Source organism: Podarcis cretensis, assembly GCF_951804945.1.
Source record: "Podarcis cretensis genome assembly, chromosome: 14".
Lineage (NCBI taxonomy): Eukaryota > Metazoa > Chordata > Lepidosauria > Squamata > Lacertidae > Podarcis > Podarcis cretensis.
The window spans coordinates 45,171,700-45,188,144 of NC_137183.1; the positions used below are offsets into that span (position 1 = coordinate 45,171,700).

The following is a 16,445-nucleotide window of genomic DNA, read 5'->3' on the forward strand; positions in this document are numbered from 1 at the left end:
TCCACTTTCCCTCAGACCTTGGGGGGGGTGGACTATATTGGTGGGGGGGGGGGAATAAACGGATTTCTATGCCCCACAAATAACCCAGAGATGCATTTTAAATAAAAGCACACATTCTACTCATGTAAAAACACCAGGCGGGCCCCACAAATAATCCAGAGATGCATTTTAAATAAAATGGCACATTCTACTCATGTAGAAACACGCTGATTCCCAGACCATCCAAAGGCTGGATTTAGAAGGCGATTGGGCTGGATCCGGCCCCCAGGCCTTAGTTTGCCTACCCATGAATTAGAACATCTAAAATTAACTCCCAACAAATGCAGACTCTGTTTGAAAGGCTTGCTGAAAGAGGGAGGTAACACTGAAAAGGGAGAGAGACAGCATCTAACATTTAACAGGAGGGAATTCCAAAGGGCTGGTACCATAAGTCAGCTTCTGGTTGAAGTGCCTGGGTAAATGAAGATACTGAAGACACACCACAATGAATTCTTTAGGAAAATCATTTAATGAGAAAGCTGGAGAACGTTCATTTGTGGTTTTTTAAAAAAATATTTTAAATATATATCTGCTATAAAAACAAAAGGCCATCCATAGTAAGAACGTATGTACACAAATACTTTCTATGTACATGTTATTTAATAAAAGGAAACTGTTTTTAGCAGTGAAGCTACACTAATATAAATGACCAGCATATCATTCCGTAATAGATTAACCAACCAGGGCAGAGCTGCCCCAACCCAGTGGGCAGAAAATACAGTTTCTTGGGTTCTCAAGATTATTAGGCATTGAACTACTCTGGATAACCACCAAGGGAAACACCACAAATTGCCTCCTACCGTCCCATAATTTTGAGACAATTGTCTGGTGCTTAGGACAAAGTATCTCAGTCTCCCAAAATGCTCCTTCGCTTTTTGTTCACCTACAGGGCAGGTGAAAAGGAACTGCCGTGGGGGTGGGGGGAACCCTGAAGGGAGAAACCTAATTTCTCCCTGCCTCACATGTAGTTTGATGTAGACCAAAGGTAGCAACATAACTCAAACCAAGCCTTAATCCATAGAAACAGGTTCTGGCTTGATCTTTTGTTCTAAAAGGGTAGGACTTAATGACAGTTCACCTGCACAGGGATAAGGGGAGACACCATGGATCTATGCCAGCGTTGTGATAAAACATTTGCAGAGATCCAAGGATCATGGGGTTTGGTGCATGGTGGGAGTTGCAAGAGATGAGCAGCTATAACCTCAGTTACACACACTTAGTTGCATCAGCATAGTCACTTTGCCCAGCTAGTAGTTTATTTCTTGAACATCATGGTAAGCTTGATCTTTTGTGCTGCAAAGGGAGAAAAAGACTTTCGTGATAAATCACAATCCTATAAAAGAGGTCTCAATAGCATCCGCCAATGGAATAAATGCTAAATATGTCCAAACGAACGTGCATAAAGGTTCGTTATTCTTGTGATATCAGATCTAGATTAGCTATATGCCTTATGGTAGGTCTTCCGTGTGGGCAATTCCAAGGGTGCTCAATCTCACCCATGTGGGTGACGAGTTTCTTCATCTCATTTGCATTAAGCGCTGTTCCAACCATCACCTGTAGATGAAAAATAAAATGTTAAAAGTCTCATGAGGGTCAGTACTACCATTATCTGTTTTTGGTTGACATACTTTACTTCCTTAATCTTAAAAAAGGAAGTCCCCTCTTATGTCCCATTATCCAGTAAGCAGCTTTGAGCGTTATTTTAATAGAAAAGCAAGAAATAAACATGAAACCTCCAACGGATTAATACTTACAGACTTTCTACATGCTCGAGAAGCGAACATCTGTCTTACTCTGGAAGGCCTGCACATCACTCCAGGGCAGTCGCTTAACATGAAGATTAACTCCTCTATATCTTGTGGACCAAAAGTCCAGTTTTTGCTTGTAGGTAAAGAAATGAGTTTAACTCTTTGGGTAGCAGGAGCTGAAAGATTTTAAATGAATGATTTAATAGCCCTTTTATCACTGTAAGGATAGGAGGGGGAATTTTTACATTGTTTACTCCACACTTTTCATGCTTACATTTTAAAAAGCCAAAAGTAAATGAAAAATTCCCACCTGTAATCTAAAACCTGAAATTTAGATTTTTAAATTGTTTGCTCTTAATGCAGCAAGAGCATCTGATGTTGCTCTGCAAATGTAGATCTTCATCTCTGTGTGTGATTAAGCTGATGACTGACTGACTGACTGACTGATTGTTTGATTGATTGAATTTAAATCTGCCCTATACCCAGAGGTCTCAGGGCGGTTCACAGAACAAAATCAAAATATAAAACCACTATATATATATATATCTACACACACACACACACACACACACACGCATATATATACACACACACACATATATATACATATATATATATATATATATATACACACACACACACACACACACACACACAAACACATATATATGATCAAAATAGAAACAACGACCCAATAACACACACACCCTGATTAAGGCAGCTGTTGAAAGATGGAGCGTGTCTCAAAAATAATTTTAAAATTTAATCATTTCTACTTTTGTGTTACAATTTCTAATTTTTAAAATGCAGAGCTGAAAAACGGATGCATGAAGAATTAAGAGCATTCGTAACACATGGGCCCTGCTGCAGTTAGGTGCAACTTTGGTCATGATATCAATACCGGATAAACAGGAAGCACAACTGTTTCACTTCCTCTCCTTTCTCCTCTCTCTCTCATGTCCAAAATAGAACCTTTCACACCCCAGGCCTCCAGAGATGAACGCTGCCCCACCTTCACAAGCCTGCATACCTCCCTGCCTCATAACACTAGAACTTGTGTTCTTACGCTCAGGTCCTGCTTATGGGCCTCCCATAGGCATCTGGTTGGCCACTGTGAAAACAACATGGTGGACTTTGATGGGCCATTGGCCTGATCCAGCAGGCTCTTCTTATGAGAGTAGGAGGTAAAGGTAAAGGGACCCCTGACCATTAGGTCCAGTCATGGCCGACTCTGGGGTTGCGCACTCATCTCACTTTATTGGCCGAGGGAGCCGGCGTTTGTCTGCAGACAGCTTCTGGGTCACGTGGCCAGCATGACTAAGCTGCTTCTGGCGAACCAGAGCAGTGCACGGAAACGCCATTTGCCTTCCCCCTGGAGCGGTACCTATTTATCTACTTGCACTTTGACATGCTTTCGAACTGCTAGGTTGGCAGGAGCAGGGGCCGAGCAACAGGAGCTCACCCCGTCGCGGAGATTCGAACTGCCAACCTTCTGATCGGCAAGTCCTAGGCTCTGTGGTTTAACCCACAGCGCCACCCACGTCCCTGAGTAGGAGGTAGGAACTGTTAATACTAACAGATTTCCTACCAGCCATTCCCCATGAGGTCCCAAGGTGGGTTACAATTTAAAAACCCAATACTGAAGTTCATTTTAAACATCAAAGCACTGCTTCAGACAGTAAAGAGAGATGTGGAAAACAAAAAGCACAAGGCAGAACATTTCCTGGTTTTTTTGCATGAATATCACAGTGGAGAGGTTGCACTCCGGACTATTACTATAGCAACATGGGAGCTGCTTCCCTAGTCTTGCTTTATTCCATAGCAACATGAAAGGTCTATAACGCTCAAGTTGACAACTGCTCACTAGGATGGAGACCACTACTGTGGGAAGGAACCATAGCCCTGGGCCCACCTACTTGGTTCTTTTGTCTATACTGCATAAACTCTGTGAGAAGAAAACCCCAAGGCATTGCTAAGAAAAAAGAATAATTTCTATTAGGATGTAAAGCTGATGAAAGTAAGACCAAGAAATTTCCAGAAGTGTAGCGTAGCTCCGGGGCTTTTTTTCAGGGCAGGAGCAATGACATTTGCCAGAGCACCATAACTCACAGGCTTTTCTTGCTCTGGCAAGTGAAAGCAAACAAGATTTTGAAGTTTCATTTACAGGAAGAAAACAATGAAGCAGAGGCTAGATACGTCTTTCCTTTCCTTTGATGGGGTTCCTGACTTCATGGTAGCGGTGTAAGTGGTACCTTTGCAAGATTGCTTGCATTTCAGCTGGGTGAAAAATGCTCAGTGTGTTCTACAAGTTGAACCAATGCAGTCCAAAGTACAGTGGTGCCTCGCAAGACGAAAAGAATCCGTTCCGTGAGTCTCTTCGTCTAGCGGTTTGTTCGTCTTGCGAAGCAACCCTATTAGCGGCTTAGCGGATTAGCGCTATTAGTGGCTTAGCGGCTATTAGCGGCTTAGCGGCTATTAGCGGCTTAGAAAAAGGGAGAAAAAAGCGAAAAAAATCGCAAGAACTCGCAAGACGTTTTCGTCTTGCAAAGCAAGCCCATAGGGAAATTCGTCTTGCAAAGCGCCTCAAAAACGGAAAACCCTTTCATCTAGCAGGTTTTTCGTCTTGCGAGGCATTCGTCTTGCGGGGCACCACTGTAATCCCTACTTACTTGCCACATAGCTGGATGGAGATTACTCCCAAGGACCTATGCAAACGATTGTTGCATACTATACACTGCTGCTGCTTTTCAGTGGTGTCGGAGAGAAAGAGACAGCAACCACCACTTGGGCAGATCTTTGTACCCTAGATATTAGCATCCCATTTAGGCGGAAACTCACCATCTTCATCAATAACAAAATCAAATCCATTTTTTCTGAAAATTTCCAGGTTTTCCATTAAAATGCTTTCGCTTACAGCCGTTAAGTTAAGATTCTGAGGCCTGAAATAATGGGAGACATTGAAAAAAGAATAGGGTGTGAAGTTAGTGTGACAAGTGTTTATCTTGATACATTCTGGCAAAAGTTAGGCCCCACCTGATACATTTAAAGCAGTCTCATGCCACTTGGGTGCTGTAGTTTAAGGGTGCTGGGAATTGTGGCGAGACCCCTGTTCCCCACCAACCAATCCCAGACTTCCCTGAAGAGGGCTTGTTAAACCACACTGGGAATTGTAGCTCTTAAACTACAGTTTCCACAACTGTTTAGGGAAAGCCATGACTCTCCTTAAATGGTATACAGTAGTACCTCAGGTTAAGTACTTAATTCGTTCCAGAGGTCCGTTCTTAACCTGAAACTGTTCTTAACCTGAAGCACCACTTTAGCTAATGGGGCCTCCTGCTGCTGCCGCGCCGCTGGAGCATGATTTCTGTTCTCATCCTGAAGCAAAGTTCTTAACCCGAGGTACTATTTCTGGGTTAGCGGAGTCTGTAACCTGAAGCGTATGTAACCTGAAGCGTATGTAACCCAAGGTACCACTGTAGTCTGCTTTAAATGAATAAAGCAGATGGGATCCAAAAGCTCCTCCAAAGATCAGGTGGAGATATTCTAATATACATCCAATGAAATGCTTTTTACTACTATATTTTTTTCCTCTTCTTTTTTATGAAGTTCAGAGGGGAAAAGGGGGTTGAGTAAGCCAAGCCTAATCTCAAATGTATCAAAAGACCATCCTCACATTAATCTTAGCATTCATAAGAACTTTGAATACAAGGACAGCTAAACTTCTTTTTAAAAAGTATTTAAAATGCTGTAAAACCCACCATAACCTGTGGCCAATTTTCAATTCTAGACCGACTGCTAAGTACCTAAGGCAGGCATCCCAAAACTCAGCCCTCCAGATGTTTTGGGACTACAATTCCCATCATCCTTGACCACTGGTCCTGTTAGCTGGGGATGATGGGAGTTATAGTCCCAAAACATCTGGAGGGCTGAGTTTGGGGGTGCCTCACCTAAGGGGCTCAGGACACAGGTTCATGGGACATATTTCCATATGCTAATTTATAGATTACCCCTGAGAAATTAAGATGGAGGGCTGCTGGTGCCTCAACTTGCAAAGTACTTGGCAGTGAACCCAGACACCCTATAAGCAAAGTAAAGCACAAACAAAGGCTTTAAAAAGTGAGGCGGGAGGAAAAAGAGCCCCAGGCACTCCCATAAAGAACCCTTTTATGAGCCCTAACATACACATACACACACACACACACACACACACACACACACCCAGCTTAAATCAGCTTGCATTCAAAGGGTTTGTTACCTTTGTTAACTGTAGCTCATTCCATCCCAAGTATGTGCTGCTTTAAACAGTCACAAGCTAAAAATATGTTTATCCAATCCCTGCCATTCAGCTAGTACTTAGTGTTTCTACCCCACTCTTCTGCTCACTGAACACCCAGAGCAACTCCCAAGGAAGCTCTACCACGCAATAAAAAAGCAACGAAACTGGTACCAACGGTAGGGCCTTCACTGACTGCACTGAGCGGCCAGCTGCTCCTCTTGGGACACTTACGTGATCAGCTTCTGCCCCTGCAGAACAGTGTGCTCTTGCAACATCTCAAAGTTGTACTTCTCATCTGAAGCATGTTGGTCAATGATGAAGAGGTCCGAGTTCAGCTTGGCTATTATAAACCCTAAATTGAACTGGCCGATTATGTCCATTTTAGCAAACATCTCTTTCCTGTATATAGGGAAAGGATGGGGAGAAAAATGAGCAGGTTAAAAATTGTTATGTGTTTACAATTTAGGCCAGGGGAACTAGCAGCCCTTTAAGTTCCCTAAAAAGGTAAAGGACCCCTGACAATTAAGTCCAGTCGCAGACGACTCTGGGGTTGCAGCACTCATCTTGCTTTACTGGCTGAGGGAGCCGACGTTTGTCTGCAGTTTTTCCTGGATCTTGTGGCCAGCTGCCTAAAAGACTAGCAACTCACTCCAGAAAGTTACAGTGAGCATCACAGTGAGTTGTGAAAAGCTCTCTCTGTCACCTCATGGTCAAGGGCAGATGTGTAAGCAGCATTGCCCAGCTGTCCCTCAAGCAGAGTATATGGGAGCCCGGGAAAAATTTTGCATGGGAGCCTAAGACGGAAAGCTGTGTCTCACGGTGCAAAGTAAAGCAAAGTTTCACCTACTCTACAGTGAGGATTTCATGGTCACTGCAAATATTCCAGATGTACCATCCCAATTACTTACAAGTCAAACAGATACCATTGCTTTGCCAATGGAGGAATTTAAAAGGCACGGTCAAATACCTTATTTCTTTTCTTAATTCGTCTTCTGCTGTTTTATTTTCTCCTGGGCTAATTTTTGCCCTGAATTTTCTGAATTTTAGTGCTGCTTCTTTCTTCTCCTCTTCCTGGCTTAGCTTCTTTACCCTGTCCATCAGTGCGCTCAGAGAAAACTCCAACGGTACAGTTTTCTTCTCCAGTTCCACAGGTATGTCGTACTGTGATAGGACTGAAGAACCCCGGTCATTCTCAGTCTTTGACGGAGTGGCCACCTGAGAAAGAGGCTGGCTCATCTTAAAACGTTTCATTTTGGGGGGTGAACTGTCTGCCTGCTGGGATAATTGGCTCTCTTTACTTTGGTTCAATTTGCATTCAGCTCCCCAGAAATCTCCCCTCGTCTCAAGACTGCCACTTTGAACTTCTCTGAAAACAGAGAAATCTTCAAGAGGTGAGCCAATTGTGTTTTCACAGCTGGAACAGCCACCATTTTCTGGCGTGCTTAAACCCACTTCCGATTCTGCTGAGGTGCTCCCACAACCAGAATCTCTATCTTCTGCCGATTTCTTGAGTTTTTTGCCCGAAAGCATGAATGTACTTGGATCCTCCTCTCTTCCACACTTCGCCTCTTTGCTGGAGCCAGTCTTCTTATTCGGAGAATCCAAAATGCTAAAAAATGCCGGAAGTTCTTTCTGCCCAGAGGCACTTTGTTGACGTTTGGCATTTTCAACACCATGAAAACGGGCCTTTTTCACTTGGTGGAGAGAAAATGATTCCCTAAGTTTGGCAACAGTGATTGCTGTTTTTTCTTTTGCGCTCAGATTCTGAGAGGAGGAGCCACGTGAAGTTTCCAAGGCAGGGCTTTCTGCCTCTTCTTGAAGCACTGTGAAATTTCCTAAGAAAGTGTGAAGAGAGGAGTGTTTCAAATTGCAATTTAAAAATCAACCCACAGGAATAAATCAAGGCCCCAATAGTGAACTCCGAGGCTCCATTTAGAGAAAGAACAGAGAGAGCAGGGGTGGGGAAATGGATCTGGCCAGCCAGCTGGATCCTAGATCCCCCCAACCCCAGTGGATCACTCTGACAGTTGGATGGAAGCCCGCCCAATTGTCAATCATCTGGCTTCACGATGACATTGGCTGACGAAATTTTTCTTTGTAGCGTGGCAAGCTATGCTACAAAAGGAAATCCAAGTCAAGTGAGGCTTGAAGTCACCACCGATCAGCTGTGCAGTGGAGTTTCCCTTTGGGAACTTGGTCTTGCAGCAAATCCAGCAGGCTTGCAGTCACCATCAATTGATGCTGATAACAATTGAGAGTGTACTTTAAGGCTCCAGATTGTGCACCGCCGGCCACTTCTCTACTTGGCCCATAACACATCAAGTTTGGAGCAAGAAATGTGATTCAGGGAAAACACCTTAGCAGGCCAAATTGGGACCCATCTTGTGAAAATGCCAAGCTCCATTTCACAAACAGCAGACAGAAATCATTGACACCTGATGCCTTGTCCGTAACGCAAGGCACTGCAGGAAATCACATTAAAACTGTACCTGAGCTTTTCTAACTAAACAAGGCCGCAATTCTAAGTGGAAGTGATTGGCCCTGAGCCCCAGGAAATACAGCTGGGCTGACATTTGAGGAAATACGCACTGTGTGTAGCCGAATACAATCAGTTGAACCAGCCCATTAACAATGCACTTTTAAAAAAGCATAATTATCCACTTAGAAAGGGAGTTGGTTTAAAAGGCTGGTGTCATTCCTACCTTTAATATCTGGCAATGTATGGTTGACGATGAGTTTGTTAACATCACTGCCAAACATTCCCAACATTGAAGTCTTTAGAGTCGCCAATAGAAGTTTCTCTTCCTGCAACATTATTTGCCTTTTGTCAGGCGTCACATTGATGTCAACACATTCTAAAAACAAAGACATAAAATGATATTGGCTTGGTTCACATGTAACATTTACTCATGGTTTTCTTAAGCGAAGCCATGGCATGTTTCACAAACGAATTAACCGAAAGCTGTCCTGCAGACAAAAAACAAGTGAACTATGCCTTGTCTCTCCAAAAACTTCTAGCAACTTTTTGCCTCATGCCTTTGCAATTTGGTGAGCATCTGGGTGGACAAACAAACCATGATTAAGGAAGGGTGTTAGGTGAATATGCACCTCCAAGCTCTAGTTAAAACAAACTAAAGCTCATTAGTAAACGACAAACCATGGCTTCGTATTGTAGTTTGTTAGCAGTGAACAAGCAAATTCAGGCACTTCACCCCTGTTTAGAAGATTTCTAACCACAGGGTAAATTTTAAGACTAATGCACTTCAGAGTGTAGAGATTATGTATCAATTTACATCACAATCTGGAAAAAAACCAGCACACATTTGCTTGAAGTAGGGTTATCAGCTATTGAACTAGATTTCTTGCTGCTTTCTATCGGCAGCAGGTAGTCTAGCAGCATATCATGGAAAGCTTCACTTGTTGATTTCTGCCTATCAAACCTCTATTAAAAAGGAAAGAAGAAAACCAAGCACCTTTTTTAAAAAAAAAATGGCCTGGTGGCAACCCCTGGCTTATGAGTATTGGAACTGAGATTTACTGCCAACCGAGTGACAAAGAATCAGAATGTTTATCCCAACTGCTTAACAACAACCGCACACATAAACATACTTAATCTTTCAAGTTTTTCCTAGAGAAATGTGTGTGACTCACCGGAATTTGCACATATATTAAGAGCCACAAACGGATACTGGTGTCTGTTGTACATGTGGTACACTTCATTCACAACTTTGGAAACCTGTCCAGAAAAGAAGAAGGTGTTGCAGACATAATAATATTATAATAATAATAATTTATTATTTATACCCCGCCCATCTGGCTGGGCTTCCCCAGCCACTCTGGGCGGCTTCCAACCAAATATTAAAATACAGTAATGTTGCGCCACTTCCATGACACAGTGGGTGGAAAGGCAAACTACAGCTCGAAGGCTGTAAAAGTGAAGAACGAAGGCATTGTGCATGCTGTGAGAGAGAGCCATACCTTGCCTGCATCACAGGGCCGCTGGTTGATAAAGAAGAACTGCCTGTCTGTGGTACTTCTCCCGACACCATGATCGCAATGGGAAACAAAGCCTGTGATACTGATCAAAGTAAATATGTCAGGGATATGGTTCCAAAGAAGAAAAGCATAGAAGCTGTGCAATTTGACACTCTTTCTTTCTTTCTTTCTTTCTTTCTTTCTTTCTTTCAAAAAGACTAAAGCTGAGGTTTGTGGGGTTGCCTAGCTACCACAGACTCGCACACCAGCAAATCTGTCACCAGTTCTCAACGGACTTTCATCCTGGGAAAGGGGAACCTCCAGCAAACTTCTCACTCACTGCTGAATGAGTGAGGAAGCTAAGCACTTTTGCCAGGTACACTGGCTTTTTTAAAAAAAAATAAAAGATGAGCTTTTAATTCCTGGGTCCTTCTTCAAAAGTTCTCAAACTTTGTCACAGCAGGTCTACACATATCCAGACAATAACTATCCATACATCCTTAAATATAAAAGATAAACGGATTACAATATTTATTCCTTTTTATTATTCAGCTGCCCTTGAACTGTGGGGAATGACTATTCCAAGCTGAATATCTTGACATGCCCGACACAGCTTTGTACACCCGCCAGAGAACCCAGAACTTCGACCAGGAAGCTTGTGGGACTCATTTTACTTAAGCCTAATTTAGTATATCTTTGCCCTAAACGCTTAAAATGAGAACGCAATAATTTTCATGCAGTCTCCTCGATTGGTTCCAGGTGGTAAGGAAGACTAATAGATGTGACTGACACACCTTAAAATTGTAGAGCTGAATGGTTAAGGCCGTGATCCTAAACATATCTACTCCGAGGTCCCACTGAATTCAGTGGGCATTACCCTCATGTAAGGAGGGATTTAGGATTTGCAGCCTAAGCCAATTAAACATAGGGAAGCTGCATAGACTGTGAGGTACGTACAATCTTCTACTTACGTATAAAAATTGGCTGGCATATCAGAAACATTCAGGCCGTATTCTTCACAGACAGCATCACTAGGGGGTAGCTGAATGAAAGGAACCAAGCTCTGCACCTGGAAATAAGTGGTAGTTGATGGAACTCGCTTCTCCTTCCCAGCCACTGCCCAAAAACCAAAGGTTCAAATACCAGCACACGCTTCTCTTTAAGCCTCTGGTTTTTTGAGGTTTAAGGAACAGGGCTGCTGTCAAAGGGCTTTCAAACAGCTCCATGCTGCTCTTTGAAGGCCCAATATTCTGGGCTTCAAAGCACAGCACCAACACCCAATGTCACTAGGACAACTTTAACTGTACAAAGCATTAACTGTGCAGGAGTAGAAGTACCCGTTGCATTAGTTCACTGCAGTAGCAGTAGCAGCAGCAGCAACAACTGTACGACTAGTAGTTGTAACAATACGGATGATAATAATAATAACAGTAATACCTGCTTTGGTCCAAATATTGCTCCAATGTTTTCTTTTAAGTTTGAGCTCCCATTGGTGCACACCACAGCTTGCTTCTTCCCTTGGCCAACCTGATTGGTGCAGTTAATACGAACTCCTGTTGAAATGATACAGTATGCTTGTAACACGTGGACCATTTTTGCATACTCCTGGCAAAAACAAAGAGATAATGATGATTTTCCAGTGACTACGTAATGAAGCATGCTTACACAGACTATGTGTGATCGCTGACATTTCCCTCCCACTTCAAAACACCTTTTAATTCATGGCTTATTATCCTACCTCATCACATAGACTATAACAACACAATAATGAGGGCTGATGAATAGAAGTGGTTAAAAGACTAAGCCTCCCACTTAAACCTGCATCTGTCATGAGCTTGCAAGATAGCTTGTCTAAGGCTATCATATTCTCAATCTCTGGCCTACAACTGCAACATGGAGAATAGTACTGACCTACCTTAAAGGGTTGTTTTAGGAATTACCACACTATAAGCACATGTGAAGTACATTGAACACTAAAGCACTATATAAACTAAAAATAGTTATTACTATTGCCATTACCAGGCAAAGCCTCTTCTCTTTACCCAGGCTTTTGGCCTCTTTTAGTGTGGTGGCATCTGTAAGTCCTGCCTTTTATCTGCATAGCTGTGTTTTTAATTTTTTATTGGAGGTTCTTAATTGGTTTTAACGTACAGTGGTGCCCCACAAGACGAATGCCTCGCAAAACGAAAAACTCGCTAGACGAAAGAGTTTTCCGTTTTTTGAGGTGCTTCGCAAGACGAATTTCCCTATGGGCTTGCTTTGCAAGATGAAACGTCTTGCGAGTTCTTGCAAGTTTTCTTCCTTCCCCCCCCCCTTTTTCTAAGCCGCTAATAGCGCTAATCCGCTGAGCCGCTAATAGCCGTGCTTCGCAAGACGAAAAAACCGCAAGACGAAGAGACTCGCGGAACGAATTAATTTCGTCTCGCGAGGCACCACTGTAAGTTGCTCTGGGTCACTCTGAGAAAAATGACTAACAAGTGTAATAATAAAAATGATAATGATCAACATTTATTTATTTTTCATCTACTAGGCATATCTGTGAAGGAAGGAAGGTGTCTACTCAGAACTAGTTTCTTGTTTATTTTTGGATCCGTCCCATCTGACTTTACCATCTGGTAAAGGAACACCTTTATTCACTCCCTCCAATGACCCTTGCCTTTGTTAGGATCTCTTACATTCATTCTTAAAAACAACGTTACTAGTAAGCTGCTCCTACCTTCTTAATGTTGCGCTGAAATTCCTTATGTCGTACTGGCAAGGTATAAAATAACTGCTGCACACTGACAGTCGTCCCCTGTTGTCGTGGGCAGGGGGTCCTCAGAGTGATTTTCCCACTGTGGTCAAATACCAAGCGTGTGCCAACCTTTGCAGATTTGTGACAAGTAATGATGGAAACTTCACTGGAGGAAAAGAACAAATAAATGCTACAGGGGAACAAAAGCTTCCAGGAGTTTAAAAACAAAACCCACCCCGCATTTAATGCCAACAATTTTAAATTGTAAAAACTTGCTTCTTTTAAACTTGGGCTCCCATTCTGCTCAAAGAGACTTTGAGAATGGGAATGGGAAAGGACTGTGGTATAAGATGTACCAACTGCTCTGGCTAGAGCTCTGCACTTAAGCAGAGAGGAATCCTACCTCAATGCACACAGGGAACTCAGAGCTTCACCTCGAAAGCCAAATGTTTCAACACGTGTAAGGTCAGAAAAGTCTTGTATCTTAGAAGTATAGTGTTTCAGAGCTGGAAAAATAAATGGTAAGATAAAACAAGTAGACATTCAGCTGTATTTTGTATAATATTACCTAGCATAAAATAATTAAAACAATTGATCCAAGGCTTTATTGCTTTATATCCGTGATGTGGTTTGGCGTATGTTTAATTTATTGGTTTGCAAATAACATTGTATTCCCCACAGTGGTGCAGTAAGTTCCATAAGACCATCAAGTCCAGAGTCTAAAACATTTGCAGGGAACTTGAACTACAACCCCCATCACCTCTAGCCATTGACTATGCTTGCTGGGGCTGATGGGAGTTGTAGTTCAACAACATCTGTGGGGCCAAAGATATGCCACACCTGGTTTGAGATTACCTAATTTTAGATTCTGGAGTTAATGGACCTGTATGCCCTGCCTCTTCTTTAAAGATGGCAACATGCATTATTTCAAAATGTGGTAAGCCATCCCTGCTCTGCTTGAGGACCCTCCTGCTTTTTCTTCTGCGTGGACCTTGGACTTCTGCCCAAAAATATTCCCTGATGACACTGCCAATTCTCAAGCCACTCAGAAATCAAGTCTGCTTCTTCCCAGTCAACCAATGTCCCACTCATCAACACTGGTGAGAAGCCCAGACTTCTCTCATCACCAGGAGTGGCAGTGTCAAAAGACAAAACTGTCTTTACTCAAAAACCTAGTCAAGGAAACTGTTATAACTGCAACAGTAGGGCTCATTCAGTTTGCATCTTAAGAGTTAATTCTGCTGTCAGTCAGTTGAGCAAGTGGAGGCGGAGGTAGCATGTGCCTTGATTGGCTGTGAGATATATGGAGTTTTTCCTCCATATATCTGGTTTAATGTTTCTGTACTGAGTACAAGGACTCAAGAAAAAAAGACAAAACCTCTCCGTTTCTTCCTCTGAACGTTACATACACTATTGTTCAGTAAAGTGCTATCAAGATTTCTTTTCTCACTAGACTCTGCCATTTAAGTGACTTTGCTAGCAAAAGCAATGAGGAGGGACAGGAAGTAGTGGAGACAATTTCCTTTCTGCTACTTCCCCCCAATCCAACTGCTACCCCACAATTCACATAAAAGATACACTCCACCAAACTCTCTGTTCTGTTGAGGTCAAACCTATTCATCTGTGGCTCTCAACTCTCTCGCTACATTATATAGAAGACTTGAAAAGTTTTATTTCAAGGGTGAGATATATAGTCATTAAACAAACATTTCTAAGGATGACAAAAGTACTGCTGCCAAAGTAAATGGTTTTTTAAATGCAGCTTTGCTGTGTATGTGGTATGACCTGGCTGTATGTTTTTTGCTTTTCACCATAAACATGAATCTGGAAAGTAAAATTGATTCTGAGAGTATATTAATAGCTTCTCTTAACCAAACTGATCTGACAGATTTGCATATAGAAAACGAGGCATGAAACAAAGCTTACTCAAGCCTGCGAAGTTCTCTTCTTCTACACCACAACCGTTATCAGAAACTTCAATAAGGTCTGCTCCATAATCTTTAAGTTTCACTTCTACAAATTGTAAAGAATATTTGTCACATAACAATTACAAAGCATCACCACAATTTTGCCACATACAGGTTTACAGCAGTGAAGGGATTTCTATACATTTTCCTTTTAACGTTCAAAATGTATGTCAGGGCACTCTTAGTCGAACATGGTTTTTTATTATGGTACTTCTGTTCTCTTTTCCATTTGTAAAAGCTGCCAGTTTGCAGACATGCACGTGCAAACACCAACATAAGCAACATGCTAATAAGATTGCTAAACACGCGCACTTGACAGTAAGCTTACCAACACTGGTAGCACCGGCATCTATGCTATTTTCTACCAGTTCTTTCACCGCAGTACACAGATTCAGCACCACCTGTCCTGAACAAATCCGATGGACAGATTTCTGGTCTATTGGTTTGATAGCTTTAGAAGGCTGGTCCCTGGGGGGGAAAAAACAGAATTGGCTTTCGAGCCCAAAAATTGGTTAAAATAATCCGAACAGCCGGATTTGAGACTCATAAATCAGATCATTATTGACCTTGAAATGAAGAGTCTCATGCTCGACTGGCTAAAATAATCCCGCAGGTTTTTTATAGATTGCAATCGCTTTGCTAACAGAATAAAAAAAATCCTTCCAGTAGCACCTTAAAGACCAACTAAGTTAGTTCTTGGTATGAGCTTTCGTGTGCATGCACACTTCTTCGTGTGCATGCACACTTCTGCCAATCACCCAATCCCACCACCCTTCTGAGTAATACCCCTCCCCACCTTCTCACTATATAGAAGGGTCTGGTGACTTCTGTTTCAGTGAATCACAGCTATCTGCCAATCACCCAATCCCACCACCCTTCTGAGCAATACCCCTCCCCACCTTCTCACTATATAGAAGGGTCTGGTGTCTTCTGTTTCAGTGTATCTGAAGAAGTGTGCATGCACACGAAAGCTCATACCAAGAACTAACTTAGTTGGTCTTTAAGGTGCTACTGGAAGGAATTTTTTTATTTTGTTTTGACTATGGCAGACCAACACGGCTACCTATCTGTAACTGGAGCTTTGCTAACGGTTGGCCAATTACTTTACACAATTTGTGCTGCATTTGTGATGCTCTATTATTATATTTTACTCACGTTATTGCTATTTATTATTTGCATGCCGCTTCGGGGGTCATGTGAATGAAAAGCGACGTAGAAAAGCAACCACAGCCAATGCAAAACAAGCTGCAACCTTGTCGCCCGCTTACCTAGGAAGAGCAAGCTCCATGGCGTTGCTTCGGCGCTACTGTTTTTCTCCTTCTTCCTCGGCGGCGCTGAAGTTATTTTTTGTCAAATGTCCCAAATGCAATATGAAAACGACGCCACCCCGTTCATCATAGCGGGATGAATCAAGAGCAAGCACGAAGGTATATGAGCAGCGCCTCACTCAGAACGTCCCCCTCGGAAGTGGCAACTCAAAGCAGCTCACTTCGCGCTGGGCCTGAACAAACTACAGCTCCCAGAATTCTTTGCGGGAAGCGCCGGGCCTCTACGCCTCTTCGACCGTACTGCGCAGGCGCGGCCTGCGGTTCCCTCATTAGCGCCGCGCTTGCATCAGATTCTACTCTCCTCAGGAGACGAAGCCAGCGGCAAGCAAAGAAGCGCCGCCTTTTCCCGCCAGCGGGAGCCAATAAGACTTTCGAGGT

The 16,445-nt window shown here is 42.7% G+C and overlaps 1 protein-coding gene across 1 annotated transcript; it reads right to left on the reverse strand.

Moving 5' to 3' along the window:
- Nucleotides 1–489: 489 nt before the first annotated feature.
- PMS2 (PMS1 homolog 2, mismatch repair system component) lies at nt 490–16,398 on the reverse strand. Its single transcript, XM_079953760.1, has 15 exons — nt 16,008–16,398; nt 15,068–15,207; nt 14,699–14,785; nt 13,176–13,278; nt 12,755–12,938; nt 11,476–11,643; nt 11,010–11,107; nt 10,042–10,141; nt 9,715–9,799; nt 8,766–8,918; nt 7,031–7,898; nt 6,295–6,462; nt 4,626–4,726; nt 1,794–1,963; nt 490–1,593 (listed from the first exon to the last, which is right to left on the reverse strand). The coding sequence occupies exons 1-15, from the start codon at nt 16,025–16,027 to the stop codon at nt 1,450–1,452; spliced, it is 2,589 nt and encodes an 862-aa protein (XP_079809886.1). The 5' UTR covers nt 16,028–16,398; the 3' UTR covers nt 490–1,449.
- Nucleotides 16,399–16,445: the final 47 nt, after the last annotated feature.